The 26,608-nt window shown below is 41.4% G+C and overlaps 1 protein-coding gene and 1 pseudogene across 1 annotated transcript in view; one reads left to right on the top strand and one right to left on the bottom strand.

The window, feature by feature from the left end:
- Positions 1-18,826, top strand: part of Lvrn (laeverin) — a 62,996-nt gene extending 44,170 nt beyond the window's left edge. The window contains exons 15-20 of the mRNA XM_006977656.4: positions 443-537; positions 3,088-3,195; positions 4,253-4,420; positions 4,622-4,759; positions 12,419-12,494; positions 18,425-18,826. Coding sequence (XP_006977718.2) covers positions 443-537; positions 3,088-3,195; positions 4,253-4,420; positions 4,622-4,759; positions 12,419-12,494; positions 18,425-18,565 — 726 coding nt within the window. The 3' untranslated portion in view covers positions 18,566-18,826. The remainder of the gene's footprint in view (positions 1-442; positions 538-3,087; positions 3,196-4,252; positions 4,421-4,621; positions 4,760-12,418; positions 12,495-18,424) is intronic.
- A 2,790-nt stretch (positions 18,827-21,616) lies between these two features.
- LOC121824156 (galectin-1 pseudogene) lies at positions 21,617-25,196 on the bottom strand (annotated as a pseudogene).
- Positions 25,197-26,608: the final 1,412 nt, after the last annotated feature.

A 26,608-nucleotide genomic window follows, 5' to 3' on the forward strand; every position in this document is an offset into this window, starting at 1 on the left:
CGGAGCTTAACTGAGTGTAGGCAGGGTGGTGACAGGAGGCTTGCTGGCCTCTGATGACGGGTTTTGGCCAGTACAAACTGAGAGTTGTACTGCTCCCGAGAGTTTTGGTGGATCGAGATAGCATCTAGTTGTTTCTCAGTAATGTTAATGACTGCCTGACTTTTGTAGCCTCGAGTTTACCAGCTGCTAGCATTTGGGCTGATAGCAAATGACAGCAACTGCTGACCTTCTAGGCTCTCACCTTTGTGCCCTCTCTGTGGTTTTATGTGCGAAGCAACCGAACCTGCAGAAGTATAAAAATAAATCAGTATATTTAGTAACAAAGATTATTTCTGAAAAAGCCTGTTGTTTCTTTATTAATGTATTTCAGATAAATAATAATACACTGGGAATTCAGTGTTGTGTGCCAGAAGTAATGGTAACTTTTCTTTGTGATTTATAGAAGTATTTACTAAAGAGACTGAACTCAATATGGAATACTTATTCAGCTATAATTCGAGAAAATGTTGCCGCATTACAAGACAATTATTTAGCCCTGTAAGTATTTTTACATGGTCATAACTGAATAAAATGACTTATCTTAATAGGTGGGCTTCTAGATTTGTGAAAGAGAATCTTTTTTTTTTTAATAACTAAAACCTCAGTATCTATTACTGAGAGAGTTTGTATGCTATTTGAGAATTGTAGCTCCAGACCTGGTAAACTATGTGTGTCCTCAGGGGAAGCAATAGCTTGAGTTCTTAACTGACCTTCAGTGCACATGTGTGTGCACATAGAAGTTTAAACTCTGTATATGCAAAAGTTAAATTACTGATTAAAATTTTAAGTGTATCCTGCTACAGGTGAAGCATTGTGCTAAGGATGTCTACTCTCCACCAGCAAACCACAGGCCACCAGGGGGAAAATGGACTTGACGTTAGGATTTTGCTCTGGACATCTCTCAGCTCCCGAGTAAGACAAGACAGACAGGACTCAGTGTAGAAGACAGAGTTCCTTGCAGAGTAAAGTGGAGGAACCTTAAGGAATTCAAGTAGACAATGTCGAGAGAGTTGTGCCAACCTACATGATAGCATATGTTTTAAACTAAAGCTTATCTGAGGGGCCATTTTCTTATGGCCAGCCTGTTTGGACTAACATTCAAGAGAAGAACTAATGATTCATCTATGTTCTTTATCAGAAAGCCTCCTGCTAGATAGGATGTTTTTTCTGGCAATTCATAAAGTCACATCTCTACATAGTGCCAGAGACGTAACTCTTACCTATTCTTTTGACTAAAACTCATATAGCAGAGAAGATTAAAAAAAAAAGAACTAAAGGAAAAGTCTATAAAAATACACGTTTTAGGAGGAAGAAACAACCTTCTTAATGGGTAGGCCTCCACAAAGCCCTGCTACCCCCATCTTCCTCCCCTTCATATGATACATTAAATCTTACTGAGAGACACTTGTGATACTTCCCCTTCCTTTATCCATCACTGAAAAACTGATGTGTTACTAGGGATACAGGGCGTGAGGGCTTAGAACTGATTAGAGATGAGGTTCATCCTCAATGTCCTTCCAGCCTGCTAGTTTCTAACTAGTTACCTCTCCTTTCTCCGCATAATTGTTAGCAAGAGTTGTACCATGACACAAATATAAAGTAGGTGGGCAGTAAGTACTGAAGGGTCACTTGTATATGATCATGCTTAACTACTGGAAATGACTGTCCTTTGGGGAGTAAGTACATTTTCATGATGCTTCAGGAAGGAACTGAAAGGCAACATGGGGCTGTGGTACCTCTGTTTTGTTTGTGTATGTGTGTTGGAATTCTAGACTTGGAGGTGGGTGGTAGCCAACAACTGTAGCTATAGCTTCTAGAAACATCGAACCTAAATCAATCAGACCAAACTAAGGAGTATCCTGCTGAGGGAGTAGAAATTAGTGCCATAGGCTACAACTAGAAGTCCATAGAATTGGATAGGTAAGCATGTAGACAGTGTGTGTGTGTGTGTGTGTGTGTGTGTGTGTGTGTGTGTGTGTGTGTGTGTGTGTGAGACGGGGGCAAATTGTGTGAACGAACAGGAAGGCACAGATGCACCCAACCATGCAGCCCATGTGTTAACCAGACACAGTCTAGGCTCTCGGAAAGCAGACTGGAGTAGCTTACAATTGGTAGCATCTCGGGCCAGTGTTTCTCCTCCAGCAACTTCTGGGAAGGGCTGATTTTTACAGAATCCCATCTTGTTGCAGCTAGCCCAAGTTTGGGCTGGGTGGGGAGAGGGAGTGAACACATAAACACATTTCTAAGGGTATCTGTCAGGGGACCTCTACCCATGCACACCCCGAACTGCTTATCACAGCATCAGATCAGGCTGAGTTGAGATGGAGGGTGGGGCAAAGCGGCATTGGCTTCTTTGTTTTGGGTCTGGCTTCTTTTGCCCAGACCCCAAACTTAACGACTGTAGCAAGACACACAGCGAAGCATGGCTTCCATTTGTTCATTCTTGTTCAGGGCCCTTCTTTGAACTCATTTTGAACAGTAATGCAGACCCGTGCTTAGCTGTAAGAACAAAACAAACTCCTCTCTTTCTCTTTGGACGTACACACAGTAATTGACAGGAGGAAGAACCAGATGCTTAGCAAGGAAAGCAAATTGTACTGGGGGAGAAAGGAACTTTTCTTGAGTAGAGAAAGCATTTTATTTCTTAGCATATTAGATCGGATACGCAAAGGATATTTTTAATCCACAAAGGGATTATTGAAGAAGAGGGAGAGAGTAAATTGACAACAGATGCAGAGTGTGTGCACACCCATGTGTCTTTAAGGGAGATAAATGACGGCAATCATTTAATTCTAATTTCTAAAAAAATACTATTTGTTACGAGCTTTTCTGGTGTCCCTAAAAAAAAAAAAAAAAACTCTCTGAAAATGTTTTTCTGAATCTTTAATAAATTCGCCATCAGAAAAGCTATTTTTTAAAAAGCAACTCGATGTTGCTAGAGGATATTTTTAAATTCTCACTGTCATGTGCAACACACATTCTTAGAAGCAGAAAAAAATGAAGGTGATAATTCAATATTAACAGCTTCTCTTTGGCTTTTTCTTCAAGGCTGTCACTGGAAAAATTTGTTGAAACTGCTTGTTGGTTGGGTCTTGAAGACTGTCTCCAGCTGTCCAAAGAGCTCTTCAGAAAATGGATGGCCGATCCAGAGACTGTGTAAGAGATACAGTGTAGGCCCCTTGCTCAGCTCCTATATCAACGTCCTTGGTTTCTCTACCCTGGTGGTGTGCTTATGGTGGGGAGGGATCATTTTGTTTTGTTTTGTTTTGTTTTGTTTTGCTTTTGCTTGGTTAAGTTTCTCAATTCCTTTTCAGGGCACCCTTGCTTGAAAAACAGATTACCTTTTTTTGTTTTTGTTTTTGTTTTTGTTTTTTTTTGTTTTGTTTCATTTTTTGAGACAGGGCTTCTCTGTGTAACAGCCCTAACTGCGCTGGAACTTGCTCTGCCAATCAGGCTGGCCTCAAACTCATAGAGATCCACTTACCTCTGCTTCCCAAGATTAAGCGAGGTGGCGGTAGCACACTTGGGAGGCAGAGGTAGGTAGGTCTCTGAGTTCGAGGCCAGCCTGGTCTACAAAGTGAGTTCCAGCACAGCAAGGACTAAACAGAGAAATCCTGTCTTGAAAAACAAACAAACAAACAAAATGATTGTCTAAATTAACAGATTAGGAATCATTCAGTAATGAGTTGAGATCCATGGCCTTTGGCTGCTGGTGTATTGTTCTCCCACTAAGCGCTTACAGATAGGCAGGTTTGGGCTTGTTTTACGTCTTAATAGGTTGCTCTTTGGGTTTGGTAATGTTGTATCTGTGAACATATTGGAGTCCCCTGCTCCCCACCACCACCACCCATCTGAGTTTGCAGTCTCATTAAGAACTGAGACTCTGGTGTTTGGGACTTCATTGCCTTTCGTTTATCACCTCAGATGGACTCTAAGGAAATGTGATAAAGAGACCCAAGACCAAACTAACTTATGGATGTATGTTGCTTTATTGTAATTTACTTCTTTGAAAACTCAACCGATCTACTAAATGAATGTTCTTTTCTTATCATAATGCTAATAATAGTTCCTTCTTTAACTGTAGCTCTTCAATCTTTATGGCTCAGATATCAAATAACTTCACTAAATTCCTACTTCCGAATATATGACTAACTTGGATAACTGTGTTCCTGAACTACTGTGGGGAATGCCTTCTCCCATTCATGCCTTTCAGAATACCTTATCCGATTCAAAGAGTGGTTTTATGCAATGGCATTGCTTTGGGAAGTGATAAGGAGTGGGACTTTCTGTTAAGTTTCTACATCAATACAACTGAGGAAGAGGAAGGGACCCATCTACTTCAGGCATTGAGCTGCAGTAAAGAACCATGGATTCTCAACAGGTGAGGCGATCAACTTACCTTACACATGCTTGCTGGAGAAACACGATCCACATTCCAAAACAGAGGAAAAGAGAAACAAACATATTTGTGCATTACTAACTTAGAACCATGAGCTTGTTTAAAAAAAAAAAAAAACACATGAAAATGAACTTTTTATTGGGGTTTAAAGCTTGTTTATATTTTACAACTGGACTCTTGTAGATTTATGGAGTATGCCATCACCGTGTCTCCGTCCCCTTTTAATGACACAAATATAATAGAAGTTGTGGCGGCATCTGAAGTTGGCCGGTACGTGGCAAAGGACTTTCTAATCAACAATTGGCTGGCTGTGAGTCAGAGGTAAGAAGGAACCCAAGGCCTCAATTTCATTTACGTCATCAATTGTTAATTTTTCCTATTTGGATCAGAGAATATAGTTTGGATAATTTATTTTTTTATTGCTTGATAATTTCAAACGTGTGTAAAGATGTGTTTTGATCAAATCCATTCCCTATCCCCTCGCCTTTGAGTCTTCCTCTACCCACCCGCATCACACCCCCCCACCCCCACCCCCACCCCACCCCCACCCCCGCTTCACATGCTCTTTTTTAATCCACTTAGTGCTGCCAGTGTGTACACAGATGTAGGCCTTTCTATAAAGGGGAAACAATGCTCCCTTCCAGACACCACAGGCTAGCAAATAAAAGGCCCGGGGCCAGGTATGGGTCTTCTCTTTTAAAGTGTTGGTCAGTGGGGTCCCATGAACACCCCGAACATTACCGGCTATTCCCCTTGCTCATGGCACCCTCAGTCATTGACCATGGAGATGTTCACCTTCAGTCTGGCTGTGTCAGTGAGGTTCTTTCACTCACTAAAAAAGTGATGGTTTTTCCTGTGTCTTGTCTCACCACAAACTAGAAAACATAAAGGATCACTTATCCTTAATTTTGGCTTTCTGTATGAAAATGGATTTGCATATGTTATTATCTATCTCAATTTCCCCATTATACCCATCAAAGTTTCTCTTAAGAAACACTAATTTGAGTAATTCATATTTTTGGTATGAGCATACACCATCAATTTGTGTATTTCATGAACACTATCACACAGCTTTAAGAAACAGTATTACGGCCGGGCAGTGGTGGCGCACGCCTTTAATCCCAGCACTCGGGAGGCAGAGGCAGGCGGATCTTTGTGAGTTCGAGGCCAGCCTGGTCTACAGAGCGAGATCCAGGAAAGGCGCAAAGCTACACAGAGAAACCCTATCTTGAAAAAAAAAAAAAAAAGAAAGAAAAAAAAAGAAAAAGAAAAACAAAAACAAACAAATTACATATTTAGAAAAAAAAAAAGAAACAGTATTACATTAACCTGAATGCTATGGTCAGATTTTCCTTATCTGGATTCTGTATTATTAAGTTTTTACATTTTTTACCCTTTAGGATTAGATCTGCTTGCTTCCTCAGTCTTCGTCTGTTCAGTAAAATATATATTAGCATGTAATAATCAGAAAACATGTCCTTGATGGCTGCTTCTTCTAGAACATTATATGCCATATATTTTTAGAAGATAAAAATTAATAATCCCTGCATGTGCTTAGACACTATAGATTTAGCAAATAAAACATGGATAAGGTCCAAGCACCTGAAAAGTTAGAAGACAGCTTTTGCAAAAAGTTTATTCTTTCAGAATAAATACATATTCAGGTTATAAATTTTTTGTTTGTTTTTGAAACAGGGTCTTATGTAAGCCCAGCCCCTTGAATTCACTATGTAGCTGAAAACTTTCAAGTCTTCACTCTCGCATCTAACTTCCAAAATACTAGAATTACAGCTATGTAACCATGTGCCCACCATGCCCAGGTGGCTAGAATATAAATACCGAAGGCCATAGATGTGTGACTACTTCATAGAACAAAGCAATGAATGTGTTTTAAATACTTATTGAGCACCCTTAGAACATGAAAAGGGATGAGGTTTTCTGCATTCGAAAATTTAAAGCTATTAGATGAAAACTCATTTATACTGCACTATTTCCCTAGCTCATCATAGAAACATACATATTATACTTACATTATGAAAATATTTTTCCTGTCTTTTGTTTAAGGTTATCTAACTCTTGCTTTATTCTGTGAGCAGACCTCATGAGTTTTCTACTTATGTTTTCTGAGATTCCTCAGATTGGGGAATGAGTTATATTTTCTATTTTTAATCATTAAAGATAATCCCCTTCTTCCTTAGCAACCTACTGGGAATGTAGAAGTTGAATTTTAAGTTGGGATTTATACACACATCTCCTTTTTGTATATAGTTTCAGAGATCAAGCCTCATGAGCCTATCTGTTATTCCTTGGTCTCTGTCCCTAGAGCTTGTAAGAAAAACTCGCTGTCCTCAGCCTCCCCCCACCCCCCAGGTCTCACCAATCTGACTTTGCCTTGTCTGTGAACCCGTTGTCGGCCTTGCTCAGCTTGCTTAACTCACTTAACGCAGCTCGTCCTTAGCTTTCCTTCCACAACTTCCTTCTAACTCCTCTAGTGGCCGTTAAAGATGACACCACCGGACATACCAACGTGGACAAAGAAAAGCCCGCGAGGCCTCAACGCTACACAAAGATAGGCAACTGAGAAAAACTGGGAGAGGGAGAGGTGGTCCTCCCAGGAAAGAGCACACCAGTTGGTTGTCCAGTGCCAAATGGTCAGCCCTGAAAACATGCATACAAGTAACATTATCTGGACTGATCTGTTTTTATGTAGGAATGTATACATGTGAGACGAATCTTCATCTAGGGGCTGTGCCCATAGAATAATAAGCTTGACAGAGTCTATGTGATCTTGAACAAAGCATGCACTGGATTATAGTGAGTTCTTATATTTTTAGTTGTGAGCCTAGCCTTTAACGGCTGAGCCATCTCTCCAGCCCTATAGTGAGTTCTTAAATGATTAATTTAACTGAGTTTATTCTAGTCTATTGCATAGAGTCCAATAAGGAGGATCAAAAGGAACAAACAACACAAGGAGTCCAGCTAGAGAAGTCAATACGCTGGTCAACTATGGTGACTAATTGCCTTTGAACTGTAAACTCTATTCCTGAGTCTGGGCCTGTTTGGTAGTGTCAGAGACCCCAAGTGTGCCCTCTCTTTCAAAAGTTTTCAAGGTGGAACTTATCCCATGTTTTTAGGGTTATAGTTATGGGGTTACAATGGCCAGGTGCTTTGCCTGTCTTATTGGCCTCTAGGCAATGGAGAGGAAGGGTCTCTCTCTCCTCCCCATCTCAGAGCCCATGTTTTACAACTCTAGTGATGAATATATACATGAATTCCTAATAGGAACGCACGCACGCATGCACGCACGCACGCACGCACGCACGCATGCACGCACGCCTGAATTTAGCTCAGTGGTAGAACACTTGCCCAGCACACATGAGCCTCTGAGTTCAGTCACCACAACCACCCAAATCAATAAATAATTAAATAAACAAGTACAAACAAAACCACCAAGGACAAGTCATGGTTTGCCTGAGGATGCATGTTGTCATCACCATATGCATCACGGTCTGCATTCCTTCTGATACACAGCTGTGTGCTGAGGAAGGCAAAGGGTCACAGATTCCTCCCAGCCTCCGTGTGAAACCATGTCTGGTTCCTGTGCGCTTATACCACTTACAGATGTTGGGGACACGGATTCACTGTCACGGCTCATTGAGGTTGTACCTCTCACCCCTGGTATCATCCACATGGACAAATGAGCTTGGGGAAGTGACTCTCAACTTTGGCTGTGCTTCTGAGTGGCTAACACGCACGTGAGCTCCCAAACCCACCTGCCCCTTGAAAACTAGGATAGGATAGAAAGGCTCTACCTTCGACTGGTTTCCCAAATGACTCAAAGTTTAACATGGGCCCAGTCGATACTATCTCAAAAACTGTATAGAGCTGAATTGAGTGGGGTGTCTCAGCACTTGGGAAGCTGAGGCAGGAGGATTGACTTCAGAGCAAAGCTGAGCTACATAATGAATTCCAAGTCAGTCTAGGCTACAATGTAAGCCCCTAACAAACAAACAAGCAAACAACAAACCACATAAGGCTGGCTTGCTCAATCTCATAGCTACTAACTAACATGTAGATATTTAAATTTACATTAATTAACATTTTTAAAAATTAAAGTTCAGTGTCAGTTCTATTATCCCTGTTTGAAGTGTCCAGTGTGACTAGAGGTGACCGTATTGGACAGCCCAGACAAAGAACATCTCCATCATGATAGAGAAGTCAGTGGGCAACACTGATGAGTCTAAACCAACCCCTTGACTAGTTTGTTTCACGCAAAGCTCAGGTACAAATTAAAACTTCAAATGGCATTAAACGACTCACTAAGTCCAGACATAAATATATGGTGTCACCTGAGTCATGAGAGAGCTCTCGACCTGCTGTGATGTAGCCCTTACATTGGCGCTTCTTTATCCATCGAAGTCGCTAGACTGGAAAATAAACCAGGAGAGCTTGTTTCTAGCTGAACAGATTTCTCACTTCAAAATTAAAGGATGATGGTTGGCTCAGTCATTCTGACACACGTGTCACAGTAATGTGAAGTGTAGGAGAAACTAGGTGCAGGGTAAATGCATACAATGATATTTTTCTGATGTTGTGCAATTTATTTCTGCACTGAATCTGTGTCCTACCTCAAGGTCACAGATTAATAATGGGAAAGGCTGCTTTTAACTGACGTGGATTCACATGTAATTTTTATTCCTCAAAAGAATTTTTCTTGCCTTTAGAGAGCAGGAAAATGTTGGCAATTTCCTACTAAGGCTTAAATTCTGCTCTCCAAAGAATTGATTATCTCACAATTGACTTAATTGACCTATATAAGCACATTAAATACAACCATATAAGGAATCCCTAAAAAAAAAAAAAAAACTTCTAAATGGGTCTTATTATCTTCATAAAGTTTGTAAGATTATTAGTGCATGAACTTTTAATTGTGGCTTCATTGCTTTTATATTTTATTCCAGAGAACACCAGATTCATAGAAGATGCTAAATTTATGGAAATGAAATTTAGTTCACTTTTTTTTACACATTCTACTACAGAGAGAATTTTATATATTCAATTAAATTTGCTTTACATATTGGATACACTTATTTTTATGGTTTAATTTATATTAGAAGGCTTGTTCAATTTTGCTAATAGTTTTGTCTGAATAAATAGTAACATTTGTGAGTTGTTGAATGCAGAAGTTCAAATTAAAAAACATATATACTTAAATGACATAGGGATGTTTATTTAGCTCTTTATATATCAGAGTATCTATGGCTTGTTGAAGTTATAGTATGCACAGAGAATGAATATATCACCAATCTTCATGACAAAGCAGATTCAAAAGGCACAGCTTTGAAAGTTTTTACAATCCATTATTTTTTATAAACTTATCATCAATTTTAGCATCATAAAGTTTCCAAGAAAGAAACCCAGAGTTTTCTACCATTTCAGCTACCTAATATCTTAGAGACACAGCTTTTCTGAGCCTCGTCATAAATATACCAATGCCAGTAAAGTATAAATTCGCTAGTAGAGCAGTTGTCCCAGGGGAAAGAGAGCTCTGAGAGACAATAGTTTCCAGCTCTGACATCTCAAACTGCGAATGGAACATCACAGGTCTATTATCTGTCTACTAATTGACATTTAGGGCTTGGCTTTGTCCTCTCTGAAATGGCAGCTCTTGTGTCTGATAAAGCCTAAGCTTTCCCTACTAATCTAAAAGTGCAGTTGTTTTGAATGTGTTAAGGACAGACTCAGAGTTACCAATAACACATCAGTGTTGTGTTCAGGAAAGAAATCAAAGCTCTTCCTCTTGGTGTGGTTTCACCAAGAGTGAGCCTGCATTAGATCCCTCTACTTCCCTGTTTGTATCCTTTATCCTCTTAATCTGTGCCTGCCTGAATGCTGTCTTGTGAATCTGTCCGTGTGTCTGCTTCTGTCCCGGTGTGTCTGTCTGTCTGAGTGTGTCTGTGTCTATCCCTAACAAAGGGCTTTTGTCTACGTTTATTAAGCAGTACAGAAGGCATTACATGGGGGAAAGGAATGAGGGATACTTTACAGAAATCTTCAACATTTTTACAAGGGATTAAGTCACTGGCTCCAACAGACTCAGATAACAAACAGTAGTACAAACATCATCATTTATCAAGCAATAGCTATATGTTGCTTTCAACATTTATGGTGAATATTCATTTTATAATACCACCTTCAGCCTATATTTTCTGTTTTTAGCAAGTGATTATCAAAACATATACAAACATGCATACATTACTCTTGAGTCAGGGCATGGAAGGGTCCGGGATATGTTCCTTCATTGTCTCAAGCACTCATGAACACATGTTAACCCGGTGTTCCTAATTCTTTTTTTTTTTTTAAGGATAACTAGCTGGGCATGGTAGCACACACCTTTTAATTCCAGCACTTGGGAGGCAGAGGCAGGCATGTATCTGTGCATTTGAAGCCAGTTTGATTTACACAGCGATTTCTAGCACAGTCAGGGCTACATAGTGAGACCCTGTCTCAAAAAGAGTAAATAAGTAAAGAAGATTGACATGCATTGACTTTTGTCTTCATAACAGTTAGAATATGTTGGAAACTGGTAAGGACAGACCATTTATAGTGTATATGTTTTGATCAGCAATATTGCAAGAGAATATTCTCTCAAGCATAAACAATAAACCTTGTGTTTTTCAAAAAGAGTTTCTGAAGTTGGGCACTAAGGAGTGAGATGAGCTAGGTTCTCCAGCGCCTGCTTCCGGGTATCTCCCCAATTCCTCGGTGATGCTCAGGTCATGTTTCCATGTTAGTTTCATTTTACAATTGACCAGTTGCTCAAGGTAAACTCTAAAACTCACTCCTGCCTCATGAGGTTGGCTTTCTCCCGTGTCTGCTAGCGAAGTCACATCTTTAGCTCAGGAGACAGACTTCCAGTTTGGAACTTGGTTTTTGTTGTTGTTTGTATGTTTTTGTTTTGTTTGGAATCTTGTTTCCCATGTTATCTCACAAGTTTTCCCTCTACTTGGCTAATTTAAACGGAGAGCCAAGAGCTGTTCTCCCAGGCCACGGTCCCAACTTTACTCACCTGAGCTGCACACAGGGTCCTGTTCACTCAGGTAGCTTCAGTTTTCCATTACATCTAGGACTTGAAGAGGTAAAGGCTAGTTTCTTCTCACTCAGATTTCTATAGATAACTAACTCTTACAATAACCCTTACCATTTGAAAAGTCACAATTACAGTTTTTGAAATAAATCAATTACGAATTTTAACTACCAAAGCAACTTGACCATTTCTTGTTCAGTCAACTATAATAATCTTATTTCAATTTTATTTTCTTTTTTAATGAGTCCAAAATTCCTCTTTTTTTTCATGCTACAGCAGTACTTTGCGGCGGTATGTATCTTTTCTTTCTTTACAACTTGACAATTTTTGTTTCCTAAATGGAGTTAGAGCAATTATGGTACTGGGACATCTTGAGACTCAGAAGACAGAAATGAACACTTTAAAAAAAAACCCCACAATATAACTTTAAATACACTGCAGGGCATTTTAGTTCATGGTTTTGAAATTTATTGCATATTACCTATCATTTCTGAAGGGACATCATTTACTTATTTATTTACACCCTTATAAAGTTTCTTGCTTTGGGACACGGAATATGAATTCTAACTGTCTGTAGAATAGATGTATATAATTGTTGCTTTAAATAAATGTAATAATATTTAAATAAAACTGAAAACTTTGTTGCACAAAGTTTATATATATATAAACTTTATATATATATATATATATATATATATATATTTCTTTAGTATTACTAGTTCTCTGCACAACAGATTTCCTACTTAAGGCTGAACAAGTTCATGCATGGTTTCCCTTGGATTTGTGAGGGTGATCTCAATGGGGCTGCCTACATCCTATTGATCTGCTGCTGAAGCAGGCATCGTTATTGCCAGGTACTGCTGTCCTCTGACCAGCACCTTGTTGCTTTGCAGGTATGGACCACAGTCACTAGATGGTTTAGTGTGGGTCCTAGGGAGGACTGTAAGCACAGATCTCCAGGTTATGGAGGTAAGTCCTGAAAGTTTTGTGAAGTACAATGATATTTGGGAAGTGCTTTGGATGTAATTTGACTCACTGAAATGAAAAATCATACACTTGAATCATCTCACTCTATGCTTTGTTAGTGTGATTGGTATTGTATTAGCCTGGTTTCTCTAAAGGGAGAGAACTGATAGAATTTTACATTCCCTCTCTCTCTCTCTCTCTCTCTCTCTCTCTCTCTCTCTCTCTCTCTCTCTCTCTCTCATACACACACACACACACACACACACACACACACAAAGGGAATTTATCAGAATGGCTTACAAGCTATAGTCCAAGTAGTCCATCTATGGCTGCGTGGCTGTCTCCCGATGTCTCCCATAGTTGTTCGGTCCACAAGACTGGATGTCTCAGCAGTCCCAATCTAGTGCTGGAGTCCCAAGAAAGCCCTAGACAGCTGCCAGTTTCAGTCGGTGTTGGAATCCTGAAGAAGCAGGTTCTAGCACCAGGGAAGGAGTGCCTCAGGGACAGGATGATGGACTTGCCGATGAGAGTGAGGGCAAGTAAGCAAAAAGCAAAGTCTCCCTTCTTCTGTGTCCTTTTATGTGGCCGGCCACCAGAAGGTGTGGCCCACGTTTAGGGTAGATCTTTCCACCTCAGATAATTCAGCCATGAAAAGTCCTTCATGAGGAGTGCCCAGCTGCTTGGGCTTTAGTTAATTCCTGACGTAGTTGGCTTGACAACCAAGATTAGCGATTACAAGTCCAAGTTTTGTCAACTGGACACACAATATCTCCTTTGTCATGCTTTCTATCTTTCTTTCTTTTTTAATGTTTTGGTTTTTTTGAGACAGGGTTTCTCCATGTAGTTTTGGTTCCTGTCCTGGATCTCGTTCTGTACACGAGGCTGGCCTCGAACTTACAGAGATCCACCTGCCTCTGCCTCCCGAGTGCTGGCATTAAAGGTGTGCACCACCACCGCCTGGCTTGTCATGCTTAATTTCTAAGTAAAAGCAATAGCCAAGTCATAATTGTGCCTAATATGATATAACTATCCCATGTACAGCCACATGTATTATATATTTGAGACTAGGTGGCAATGTCACTTGGGGGACAATCTTTTAATGTCTTATAACTTAAATATGATAACCACTGATATTACCTCAATTGATATTACATTACATGATAAAAATATAGAGGAAAGGAAAACATTATATATGTATATGTACACACACACACACACACACACACACACACACACAGCACATTTTTGCCAAAATAGGACAGAAACACTCAAGTCAATTATAATTTGTTGTTTCTGCAACTGGTCACATGGTCTTAGCTGGTATTTATAACTACCTCCCTCTACCACCCATTCTGTATTTCCTCCACACTCCTCAGGTCTTGGCTCTCTTCCTGGAGGAGTGACCCATACCTTCATTCCTGAAGGGTCTGGGCCCTTTGTCATCCTGCTTGGATTGCTTTACTATAGCTTTCCTTTGACTTTAGTCATAAGATGCTAACATCAAGAGATGCCCTAAAGTAGCAGTTCTCAACCTGTGGGTTGAGACGTTTTGGGGGCCACATGTCAGATAGCCTTCATATCAGGTATTTGCATCAGGATTCATAACAGTAGCAAAAGACAGCTATAAAGTAGCAATGAAATAATTTTACTGTTGGGGATCCCCACATGTCGTAGGGTTTCTATTGCTGGGATGAAAACACTATGGCCAAAAGGCAAGTTGGGGAGGAGAGGGTGTATTGGGCTTACTCTTTCAGCCTTGCCATCACTGAAGGAAGTCAGGACAGGAACTGAAACAGGGCAGGATCCCGGAGGTAGGAGCTGATACAGAGGCCATGGAGGGGACTTGCTTACTGGCTTGCTCCTCATGGTTTGCTCAGTCCACCTTCTTATAGAACCCAGGACCAGGGGTGGCACCATGTACCATGGGCTGGGCCCTCTCCCATTGACCACTAAATAAGAAAATGTCTTACAGCTGGATCTCAAGGAGGCATTTCCTCAGCTGAGACTCCTTCCTCTGATGACCGTAGCTTGTGTCAAGTTGACACACAAAACCACCCAGGACACCACAACATAGGTGTATGAAAGGGTCACGGCATTGGGAAGGTTGAGAACCACTGCCCTAAAAGGATCTCTCACACTCCAGACATAATCTTCCTCGCCTCCACTGTGCAGAATCCAATTTCCACTTAGTAGTCTGGGTCAATTATTCCTAACACTGACATTCCTTTCTTAGCCTGATGGCTTTAGGGTACCAGAAGCCCAAAGTGGTGAAGTCTAAGCTTCCAGTTCAGTGGAATGTTTATTGTATCTCCAGGCGGAAGTGAGGGCTCTTCCATCTGGAACCAAAACTTCTAGGCCAGCCGAATGAAAGGAAAAGTTTCCCTAGTGGGCCAGGAGGGTGATAGTGAACAAAACTAGTCCCTTTACTACTCCTTGGTTTTGGGACCCATGGATATTGGCGATGGGAGAAATCAGACCATATACTGGATGTGGATTCAAAGCATATACTCCTTCTGCAGAATCTTACCCCAGCCCTCCCGGATACTGCCACCTAATTTGTGCTGGAACTGTGTTTTCAAAAGGCCATTCCATCGTTCTATTAGATCAGCTCTTTCAGGATGATGGGGAACGTGGGAAGACAGGTGAATTCTGTGAATGTAGACCCACTGCCACCCTCCTCTGACTGTGAAATGATTTCCTTGGTCAGAAATCATGTTATGTGGAAATACCATGATGGTGGATAAGGCATTCTGTAAAGTCCATGGATAATTGTTTTGGCAGAAGCTGTATGTGCAGTAAAGGCAAATCCATAACCAGAATAGGTATCTATTTCCAGAATGCCAAAGCTCTTTAGTGGTGTAGTGTACCTTCTCATGGACTGCACTTTCTACCTTCCCCTCTAGGAGCTGGCTCAGCCTGAAGTCTGGTTATAGTTATAGAGGCAACTACTGGAGGGCCCCGAGAGACGTCAGAATTATCTTGTCTGACATCTCCTTCAGGGAAGATTACTCCTGGTTGGGCATACCATAAGGATTATTTTCCTCAGGCAAAGGCAAAGAGGTCACTATTACAGGACAAGGGAGTGAAGATGTGTCCTCTGCTAAGGGTGGAGAGATTACCTCCTTGGGTGAGACAAACCCTTCAGAATCTGAGGTTCAAAGTCCTCACCTCAGCAGATTCTTCTCCCATGTCTCCAACCCACGCTACAGGATCCTGTCCCTTACCAATCAACGCCCCGACTTTAACTGCTGATACCTTCCAAGGTTGAGACTTGAATTTTAGTTGTGATTCAGCCAATCTTAGAAGAAGGGTTTTGGTTTGATTTTCTGCAGCTTGAATTCTGTGGCTGCTGGAGAGAAAATTCTCTTCCAGGGCACACTTAGAAACTTTTAGACTGGTTCTGTGCATCTGGAGTGTGCATCGACTGTATCACTCAGTTCATCCTTTTCTTGCCACTGTACCCAGAGATGCTATAAGTTGGTTAATTTGACCACAGAGTTCATTCTTTTCCTTTATCATGGTATCCTGAGACACAAGAAGTTGGTTAATTTTTTATCATAAAACTCATTCTTTCCTCTGTCAGTTTATCCAGAGATGCTAGGAGCAACAAGCCAGTATTATTATTTTCCTTATTTTTTCACAAATTGTCAAAAGTTATATGTACAACCACTAAATTTTCTTTTCTATAACAATGGGCTTTCAGTGTTCTCCATATTATTAAGGGAGTCTGTAGTTGGAAGATTTCCTGTGTCCCAGCTGACTGGCAGTCAGGACAAATCTCTCCCACTCTCCCCAAGCTAACACACAGAGGCTTATTTTAATTATAACTGCTTGGCCATTAGCTCAGGAGAACTACTGACCAACTCTTACACTTAAACTAACCCATAATTCTTATCTATGTTTAGCCACATGGCTTGGTACCTTTTCTCAGTTCTATCTTGTCATCTTGCCTCCTGTGTGTCTGGCTGGCGACTCCTGACTCAGCCTTCCTCTTCCCAGAATTCTCCTCTTTGCCTGCCCCTGCCTATACTTCCTGCCTGGCTACTGGCTAATCAGCATTTTATTTATCAACCAATCAGAGCAACACATATTCACAGCATACAGAAAGACATCCCACAGCAGGAGTCTTCAATAACTATATAGATGTTGGTGAATTCTGAAGTCTGTTCCAGAAACTTAACAAATCCACCCTTACAATTCTGTCTCTCTAGAGCCACTTCCTTTGTTAATTCTATCTTAGTTACTTTTCTGTTGCCGTAATAAGACATCATGACCAAGGCAACCTATAGAAGACTCTATTGGGAGCTTGCTTACAGAGAGTTAAAGTCCATGACCATCATGGCAGGGTGTATGACAGCAGGTAGGCAGGCATGGCAGTGGAGCAGTAGCTGAGAGTTTACATCTTGATCCACAAGCACAAGGCAGAGAGAGAGCCAACAGGAAATGGCATGAGATTTTGAAATCTCAAATCCCACCCCCAGTGACACACCTTCTCCAACAAGGCCACACTACCTAATCCTTTCCAAACAGTTCCATCAACTGGGTACTAAGCATTTAAACCTATGAGCCTATGAGGGCCATTCTCACTTGAACCACCACATTCCACTTCCTGGTTCCTATAGGCTTGTGGTCATATCACAATATAACATACATTTAGTTCAACATCAGAAGTCCCCATTGATGTTCAGTCTCAACACTGTTTAAAAGTCCAAAGTTTAAAGGCTCTCCGGAGACTCAAGGCACTCTCTTAATTGTAATGTCCTGTAAAATCAAGAAGCAAACTATATGATTATGACATACAATTTGGCACAGAATATACAGTACCGTCACAGAAGGGAGGAGTTAGGGCATGGTGAAGAGATAGTGGACCAAAGGAAGACAGTAACCTAGCAGGGCAGACTCCAAGTCCTGTTGCTCTATAGTGTCCAGTGTCAATAGGTTAGATGGCTTTGCCTTTCCAGCTTTGCTGCCCACAACATCCTTCTTTCTTGGGCTAGTTCCACTCCATGTCTGAAGGTCTCTTTGGCTCTGGCACCTCTAGGGGTCTCCAAAGCAATCTAGGCTTTACTTCCACCGCTTCACACAATGGCTTCTTGGTGTCTCTTGCCTTCTCAGAGCCTTCATGTGGGGACTGCCCAGCCACACATTGCTTGACCTCAGTGGCCTTCCTTAACCATGTAGGAAGATTCCATAACCCCATGCACGTGTATCCTTCATGACTCTAAACCCAGATCCACGTGTTTAACATTGCCAAGTTCAGCAGCTGGCTTGGGACAGAGCCTGGCCCCTTGAATCACATCTACAAGCATGCTACCATGCTCCAATTAAACTCAGATTCTTGTGCTTACATGGCAAGCATTTTGCCAATTGAGCTATTTTTCTAGCCCATCAGTACCGGTGTTTGCATATTAATTTTCTGAAACTTTACTGAATTGTTTATTCATTCAGATAAATAAAAGATGTTGCTATCTATGAACAGTGCCAATTTGACTAAAACATGCAGAAATGAAGGGCAACATCTGTAAAGACAGATGTAAGATGCATCGAGATTGACCTCTGGAAGCTGCCAAGTTCCTTTGAAATACAAAAGGGTCTCTCTGTCTCTGGTCACAAATCTTGTGCAATATCCAATATGTATTCCGTAACTATTTGTTGAGAGCTATGATGTACTTTGGAAATAAAGAAATTAATAAGATCAAGTTCTTACTTCATGGACATTGCAGCTGACATTTCATCCTTCTGGGTCAGTTTGGTGTTAATCACACTGTCTCAGTCACAGCCTCATCAGGGACACATGATGGAGGTCTACATATCACTACTCCTTCCAAGCATCATTGCCTCTTTGCAAAGGCGTTTTGCTTTTTTCCGTGAACTGGTTTCTTTTGTGTCAGTGAAAGTTTGGTGTTGCTGATCAGTTATCTCCATCCGTGTAGTTGCAGTGGTTCCTGGGAAATGTGTTGGATGAGCACCAGAGGATTGCGGCTCATGCCAAATTACAGGCAATGAAGACAGAGAATCTGAAAAACAAGAAGAGGATTGCCAGGATGGCTGAGTGGCTTTGGAAAAACATATAATTTGTGGCCACTTGTGGCATGCTTTCTGCGTTTTATAATCGTGTTTGCTCACAGTTTTGTCTTCCATATTTAGTGACTCTGGAAAGCTGCATGGCTTCTTTTATTTTGGTTATGTTTTTTTCTACTTAGTCATGGCCTTCCTGTTTTCACACCTTTCCCCAAGGATCAGTGATTGCTGAGGATTTTGTCAACACTGCCATGTATCTGGGCAAACCTTCACTTCCCATTGAACAATAAAGTCACCAAATTTAAGTGCCTTGCAAAAACAAAAAACAAAACAAAACAAAACAAAAAACCAAACCAAACAAAACAAAACAAAAACAAAAAACAAAAAAACAAAAACCAGATTGACCTTAAAATATCTCACTTATTTTGATGTGAAGGCTAGTGGAGCATTAAATCAGTGGCATTGACGTAGTGCAGATTCTATTCAGATGGAAATCCAGACTTGGAATAACTCTATGCTTTATTTAGTTTAAAAATGAAGGAATGATGGGAACACAACATTGCAGTGTAAAGAAAGAGAAGCCAGAAATAAATGAGATCACTAGGAGACAACACAACCAAAGGAAGCAGTCTAGTCAAGACTGAAAAGGAGGCATGGACAATTTCAGAAGTCATATCAAATGCTCCAAAAGCAAAGAAGAAAAAAAAAAAAGAAAGAAAGAAAGAAAAGAAAAAAAGAAAAGTCTTCTCCCCAAAATCAAGCCAGAGCACAGTGATCGCCATTTCATACTCAGGAAAACAAATTCAGTTGGCCAAGTTGAACCTACTTGGAATGTGGAGCAATAGACTTTCAAGAGTTACTGACTAATACATGGAAAGAGCTTAGTTTTGATATACACAGGATAAAAACAGGACAGTGAAGCACACCGCTCCTGCTTCAGATGCTGGGTATCTCATTCAGTCCTTTTTCCTTTACACTTTGTTGTTTTTTAGAATGAGAGTCAAAATCGCTTATCTCCTATCTACCTCACAGTAGTATTATAAAGATTAATGAATATGCTATCAATGAAAAGACTTTAGAACTTCCAGACAAGACTAGAAGCTTAGAAGATTGTTTCGTGTGACTTTATTAATGAGGAGTCATGGGAAAGACTATATATTCTAGGGACAGAAAGAAAGGAGAGCATCAAGAATCATGAATACAGAAGGACTGGAAACAGCACAGAAACAGACCAAGAAGGGAAAGAAGAACTAGGCGATGGTGTGCCACTCCATCCATGGTCTGTCACCGAGCACACACATATTCAAAATTAACACTATGTAAATAGAAACGTAAGTCATTATACATTCAAATGTTTATTTGAAATTTGTAGCATCTCACATTACTAAAATTTAAAATATCTCTACGTTTTCTAGAGAAGGCTTTGCATCTATATACATGGTGAATGGAACATAAAGTCACCATGCTCATGTCCCAACTTCCTCTACTCCATAGTAATGCTCAAGTAGCATGCTGCTAACTCATACAACCAATGAGGAACAGTCATAAACTCAGAATATTAAATTATACCGCACCTTGCATATGGCTGTGCGTTTGTGTGACTAGTGAGACTTAATGGATGCAAATAAAAACTTCTGTGTTGGATATCCATCTCCAGTTTCCAGTTTGTTTTAAATTTTTAATGCGTGTGTGTGTGTGTGTGTGTGTGTGTGTGTGTGTGTGTGTGTGTGTGTGTGTGTGTGCCGTGAGTGCAGTGCCCACATAGACCAGAAGAGGTGTCAGGTCTCCTGGATGTGGAGTTGCAGGGGTTTGTGAACTGCCTGATGTGTGTGCTGAGAACTGAATTGAATCCTTTACTTTCTTAACCACTGAGCCATCTCTCCAGCCCCATAACCTGATTTCTGTGATTTTGAAATTCTAAATGAAGTCTAAAGACACAGATTGAAAAATACAGAGAGATATTTGCGTTGTGCTATAAGTGGATACCCTGGGATCTGGATTCAAAATAACTAATTGTAAGTTTTTAAATTAGATTTTCCTACACAAGCTTATTTTAAAAAATGTTTTCTTTTGTGAAAAAGCATACTTTGTGGGAAAGGCTATTTCTGTAGGTGTATTCATGTATGATACACACAACACAGTTCTCTTTCTCTCTCTCTTGTGAGTGTGTGTGTGTGTGTGTGTGTGTGTGTACCCTTCCTGAACTACACTCTAAATCATTTGATGTCTATGGAAAAGCACCAGCAGGGATGAAGGTCTCCTCTCATCCTTTCCTTGCACTCTCACATAAACGAGCGGATGAGATACAGCTATCAGGTCTACTGCTGGCCTGAAGAAAGTGGCCATTCTGATGAGATGATGGCTCCTGGACCTGAAAGGCCACAAGTGCATGCCAGGGGAGTGGAGCGGAGCCTCTAACTATGGGGTGTGTAGGACATCTGGGGTGTCTACCCTGTGCAGTGATCACACTATCATTCGGAAATGGTTCCTTGATTTTAGCATATCTCACTTGAGATAAACACAGCTGTTGACGCCACTGCTCCTCAGGAGCAGGAATAATCCTGTTGATACATCTCCAGTTTCCTTTAGAAGATCATCGGAGGAATGCTCTATAATAGAGAACAGACAGCTCTGCTCTCTTCAAAAGGTGATATTCTCCTTCATCCCCACCAGCCAAACCCTAGACTTAGAGAAAATATGTTCATTTGAGAAAGTAACTGATGGAGAAGGCATGACCTACCTAATTACAAGTGGCATAATGCAGCTGGCAAGTGATGTAATAGGCAGGAGAGACTACACGTTCTGTTTCCTGTAGGATACACTGAGCATGCGCTGTACAGGATTACTGCTTCAGCACATCACTGCTAGCCAGTATCCATCCCTGTCGATCAGAAAAACAAATTGGACTAATAGTCTGTTCATTTGCTTTAACAAAGAGATTTAAAATTCTAGAGCTTGTTAGACAAATGCTGAGGACATGAAAAGAAAAAGAAAGAAAGAAAAAAAAAACCTGGACACAGCTCAAGGGTAGATTCTTATTCCAAGTCTCAGAATCTCTCCACCTCTCAACTGATGCCTTAATTCTCATACTGGGGTCTTGACAGAGCCGTGAATTTAACTTGCATTGTAACACTACATCCTATAGAATCCCATAGAGCAGCTGCAAAAATGCAGCACTTATTTTGTGGGGCTCATGGGGAGCAGAGGCAGTTGCCTTTCTTGGGGGCTATGGGCTAGCTGGCTGACTTCACTCATAGGCAACACACTCCATCCTCAAGTGGCTGTCTGCTTCCATGTGGTTGATGGCCTCCATATTGAGGTAGTTGGGGAACTTGAGGTCCATCTGGCAGCTTGATGGTCAGGTCATAATGGTTGAAAGGAATGCATCCATCCATGACACTCCCCGGCCGGAAGGGAAAACCAGATTCCTCAGTCCTCCGGGCTCTGCTACGCTTGCTGTTGCCCACAATGGCACTGGTGACCCCCAGGGCATTGAAAGGGGTTGATGTATAAGTTCAGGTTGTTGCTGTCTTTACCGAGGCTCAGCACAAAGCTCTTGGCTTTGGAAGTCACCTGGCCCCAAACTCTGAGGCATTCCCTAGGTTTGGGATTCAGGTCACTGGTGACCAGACTTACAAGTCATGACTAACAAAAGCTTCTGGATCCACTGTACTGGCAGTCTGAATACTTTGCCTGATAACTCAGGAATTCTTTATGACTAAACACCTTAGAAGTCATCTGGTTCTCTGATCATGTCCTAAGTCTATTTCATGTCGCTACAACATGTCCAAAACTTGGTATTTTTATAAAGAAGTGAAGTTTATTTAGTTCACATTTTTGAAGACACAAAATTCATCATTGGGAAAGTTGAGGTCAGGGTGTGCCTGGCCCTAAATTTCTCTATATTATATAAAACTTTGATTTCCCCCAACACAACACTGTGTCTTACTCTGAGAGATTCCATTTTATAAGCAACACCTATAGATAATTTAAATAATAAAGAAATAGGTTTCATGAAAATCCTATGCCATTTTACACAATGGACTTAAGCATGTGAAGCATTTGGTGTTTGTGGGGTCCTGGAACCAACTCCCCACAAATACTACAGAGGGTTGTAGACCACTGTCACCCACTCCATCAGGAAACATCATGTTGAATAGTTGAAGATAATGTTAACTGAAGAATCTGGGGTCCCTTCGTGTGTTCTCAGTTTCATTGAAAAAGACTCAGAAGGAATCTTGAATATCATTTTTATTAGATTTTGAGAGAAAAATATCAGGGTAAGCAAGCTGTAAATCTCAGCAGCTAATGAGAAAGAGAGAGAGAGAGAGAGAGAGAGAGAGAGAGAGAGAGAGAGAGAGAGAGAAGAGGCATGCTTCTTGAGGTAGGGTTCATGAAAGCAGGCAGGTTCAGTGATGGAGGGAGAAAGGGGTGGCGCTGTCTTTAGAGAAAGAGTGAGGACATCCAGACGTCAGGGCAAGCATACTTAGGATTTGGGCAGGTATTGAAGAAAGAGGTAGAGGGGTGGGGATGAAAAGTTGTGCTTTTTCAGATAGAACTCAGAAAAGTTGGGCAGGCTTGGCAGTAAAGATCTGCAAGCAACTAAATGAGGGAGGGGCTTCTGGGCTGGAGAAGTATATGGTCTCACTTAAGAATAAGGGACAAGCCGGGTGTTGGTGGCGCACACCTTTAACCCCAGCACTTGGGAGGCAGAGCCAGGAGGATCTCTGTGAGTTCGAGGCCAGCCTGGGCTACCAAGTGAGCTCCAGGAAAGGCGCAAAGCTACACAGAGAAACCCTGTCTCAAAAAAAAAAAAAAAAAAAAAAAAAAAAAAAAAAAAGAAAGAAAGAAAGAAAGAATGAATAAGGGACAATTATTCTTCCCATCTCCTTAGCTTGTCTTCAGGCAAATCCATTTTCCCGAGGACGGGTCTCCTGTCCAGGTGACTGACAGGCAAGTTGGACGAATTCTTAAGAGAAGGCGGAAGTGTATGTGCTGTTTCAGGGAGTTCATCTCCAGGGTCATCTCGGGTCAGAGGAAGAACTCAGATTCCATTCTGTTGACCAGGAAGATGGAGCTTTCCCTTAATGGACTCAACAAAGCCCTGACGCTTTACACTTTCCTATGGTATTGTAAATCTGAAGCAAGGGCAATTAGGATGCTGCTCTTAAAAGTAGCGTGCTGGCCGGTCGGTGGTGGCGCACGCCTTTAATCCCAGCACTCGGGAGGCAGAGCCAGGCGGATCTCTGTGAGTTTGAGGCCAGCCTGGGCTACCAAGTGAGTCCCATGAAAGGCGCAAAGCTACACAGAGAAACCCTGTCACGAAACCCCCCCCCCCAAAAAAAAAAAGTAGCGTGCTACCAGGTTAGTAGTGGTGGAATTCAAAGCTGATTGTCAAGGTCCATCCTCATGGCGTCCAAGTCTTCTGTTCTTATCTAAACACCTAATAGTGACACTAGGTGGCAGAGCTAAGTTCCACACGAAAGCCAGGGTCCAGCCTAGGTGCAAAGTCTTTTTCTTGAGACTCTTGTATTGAGAGCTATTGTATCAGCAAGGGTCCAGTTAGGAACCAGAAGCCTGTTGCTCTTGACTGAGAGAGCTCAGTATAAGGGATTAGTAATGGAGAGCTGAAATGCAAAGACCAACATTGAGATGACACCAAACTAGGATCCACAAGCAGCAGCTTGCTGTCCCTGTGAGGGTGTCCCAGGAGGAGAGCTGGGCTACCTCAGCTACCCAAGGTTCAGAGGGGCTGTGGTCCAAACCTGGAGGAGTGGGTGGACTCCACTGCACTGGTGAGTTAGAAAATCAAAGACAAAAAGGGGGCCCTGGAGCTGCATTCAGACCTCTGAGAAGGGAGTGGACAGCAGGCGCTGGTGTCCCTGCTGTGGATACACGTCGTCTGAAATTCTGAGGGGAAATCCAGTGAGATGAAATCTAACAGGCAAAGCAAGGGAGGAAAAATCACCGCAGGGCTAAGCTGAAAGATGCTAGAAACAAACAGGAGAGAGCCAGCAAGCATTCGCTCTCCTCCAGCCTTTCTATGTCCCTTGGTGCCCCCTGCTGGTAGAGTTGGAAACGCCACCCTTTATGATCTGTGAATCAGTCTTTGACTAAGGAGAAAAGATCCCCAGAGCCCACTGACTCAAGACAAGTCCTGTGTTAAAGCCTGTCTGAAGCAAGAGAGAAGGCCTTCGCCAAACTGACAGTCCACTTTTCTTGTATCAATTATTCCCTGTCCCCCTCCCCTTATGACCTTTCCCTCCCCTCTCATGATATCCTTTCCAGTTTCAACACACACACACACACACACACACACACACACACACACACACACACACACACTTTTAAATTCAGGCTCTCTGTATGTGAGAAATCCAGATTCTATATCTGATTTTGAGTCTGACTTACTACACCTAACATAATGATTTTCATTTCTGTATATTTCCTAGAAAATATCGTGATTACATCTGTCCTTATGGCTGAGAAAGATTCTATCATGTATATGTACCAGCTTTTCTTTATCCATTCAGCTGCTGATGGGCATCTCAGCTGGTTCTGTTTCCTGGGTGTTGTGGACAGTGTGGTATAAACATGGATGTGTAAGAATTTCTGCAGTATGTTGACTTCATCTTTTGGGGATCTCTCAAACTGTGGTGTAACTGAGACATATGGTTGTTCCATATTGACTTCGAGTGTGGCTGCATCCGTTCACATTCCCACTAGCAGTATAAATGTTCCTCTTTCCCCGAATCCTAGTCACCATTTGTCATTTAGTCTTATGATGTCAAGTCATCCTGACTGGGATGGGATCTCATCTTGAAATGTTTGATTTGCTTTTCCTATTTGCTCCTGCTACCCTGATATGCAGACAGCTTACTCTGAAGCCTCCTCTGGCCTTACCCCAGCTGCTCCATACTCACTTTGGACGGGCCCCTCTTTGGCTGTAGAACAATAGGGAAATACACCTTACCTGTCAGAGATGGTAAGTTCATAACAGTGGACACTTTGATTGAGGCCTGGTCACACAGAAACATGCGGAATTCTTGAAATAGTGAGGGTTCTGTTTTACTTTGCAGATATTTTAGTTTCAGTGCACAAAGGTCTCAATTCTACCTCTACCACTGAAAAAAAACCTCTTTTCTGGATTACGGTTTTTGCACCATCTGTTGGACATATTTATTTATTCTATGCATACAAGGGAGATATGGTGAAAGGGAAGAATAGGGCTGGCAGAGGCAAGACCTGGCAATGATTATTTTTGTAATTTCTTACTGGGGAGAAGAGGACAAGAACCAAGGGACTAAGCATATATCTGAAGAGAGCAGAGCGTCAAAAATAGAGCAGAATATAAAAATGTTCTGAATGTTTATAGAAGATGTGGAACGTAGAAATATAAAAAAGATGAAGGCCAGAAAGTTCTTTCTTTTTAGAATGGGAAATGTCTGAGAGAAGGTAAATGGTAGGATGAGTGGAAAAGAGCGAGACACTGAGGACGTAAATGACAGCACAATGATATTAGGGACAAATAAGTGACAATAAGTTAGAAAATTGGAAGGTGTGATTAAATTCCTAGAAAAAAAAAGTTACCAAACTGGGACACAAAGAAAAGATTTACAACCCTCTACATTCTTATATCTTCTTTCTTATCAACAAAGTGTAGCACTTTTACCTATAAGCATATAGGTATTAGTTATTGTCTTAGTCAAGTTCTGTTGCTGTGAAGAGACACCATCACCATGACGACTCTTATAAAAGAAAGCACTGAAATGGGGTTTGTTTAGAGTTTAGAGGTTTAGTCCATTGTCAACCTCATGGGGAGCATGTGGCATGCAGGCAGACAGGGTGCTGGGAAAGCAGTTGGGAGCTCTACATCTGGATCAGCAGGCAGCAAGAAGAGAGAGTGACTCTGGGCCTTGCTTGGACATTAAAAAAAAAACAACCCAAAGCCTGTTGCTGGAGGGCTTCTCTCCAGGTTCCACCAAGCCCCGCAGTCCTACAATCCACGTATAAAAGAATCACTCAGACACTTATATTACTTATAAACTGTATGGCCGTGGCAGGCTTCTTGCTAACTGTTCTTTTATCTTAAATTA

The sequence above is a fragment of the Peromyscus maniculatus genome, chromosome 19, assembly GCF_049852395.1.
Source record: "Peromyscus maniculatus bairdii isolate BWxNUB_F1_BW_parent chromosome 19, HU_Pman_BW_mat_3.1, whole genome shotgun sequence".
In the NCBI taxonomy this organism is placed as follows: Eukaryota; Metazoa; Chordata; class Mammalia; order Rodentia; family Cricetidae; genus Peromyscus; species Peromyscus maniculatus.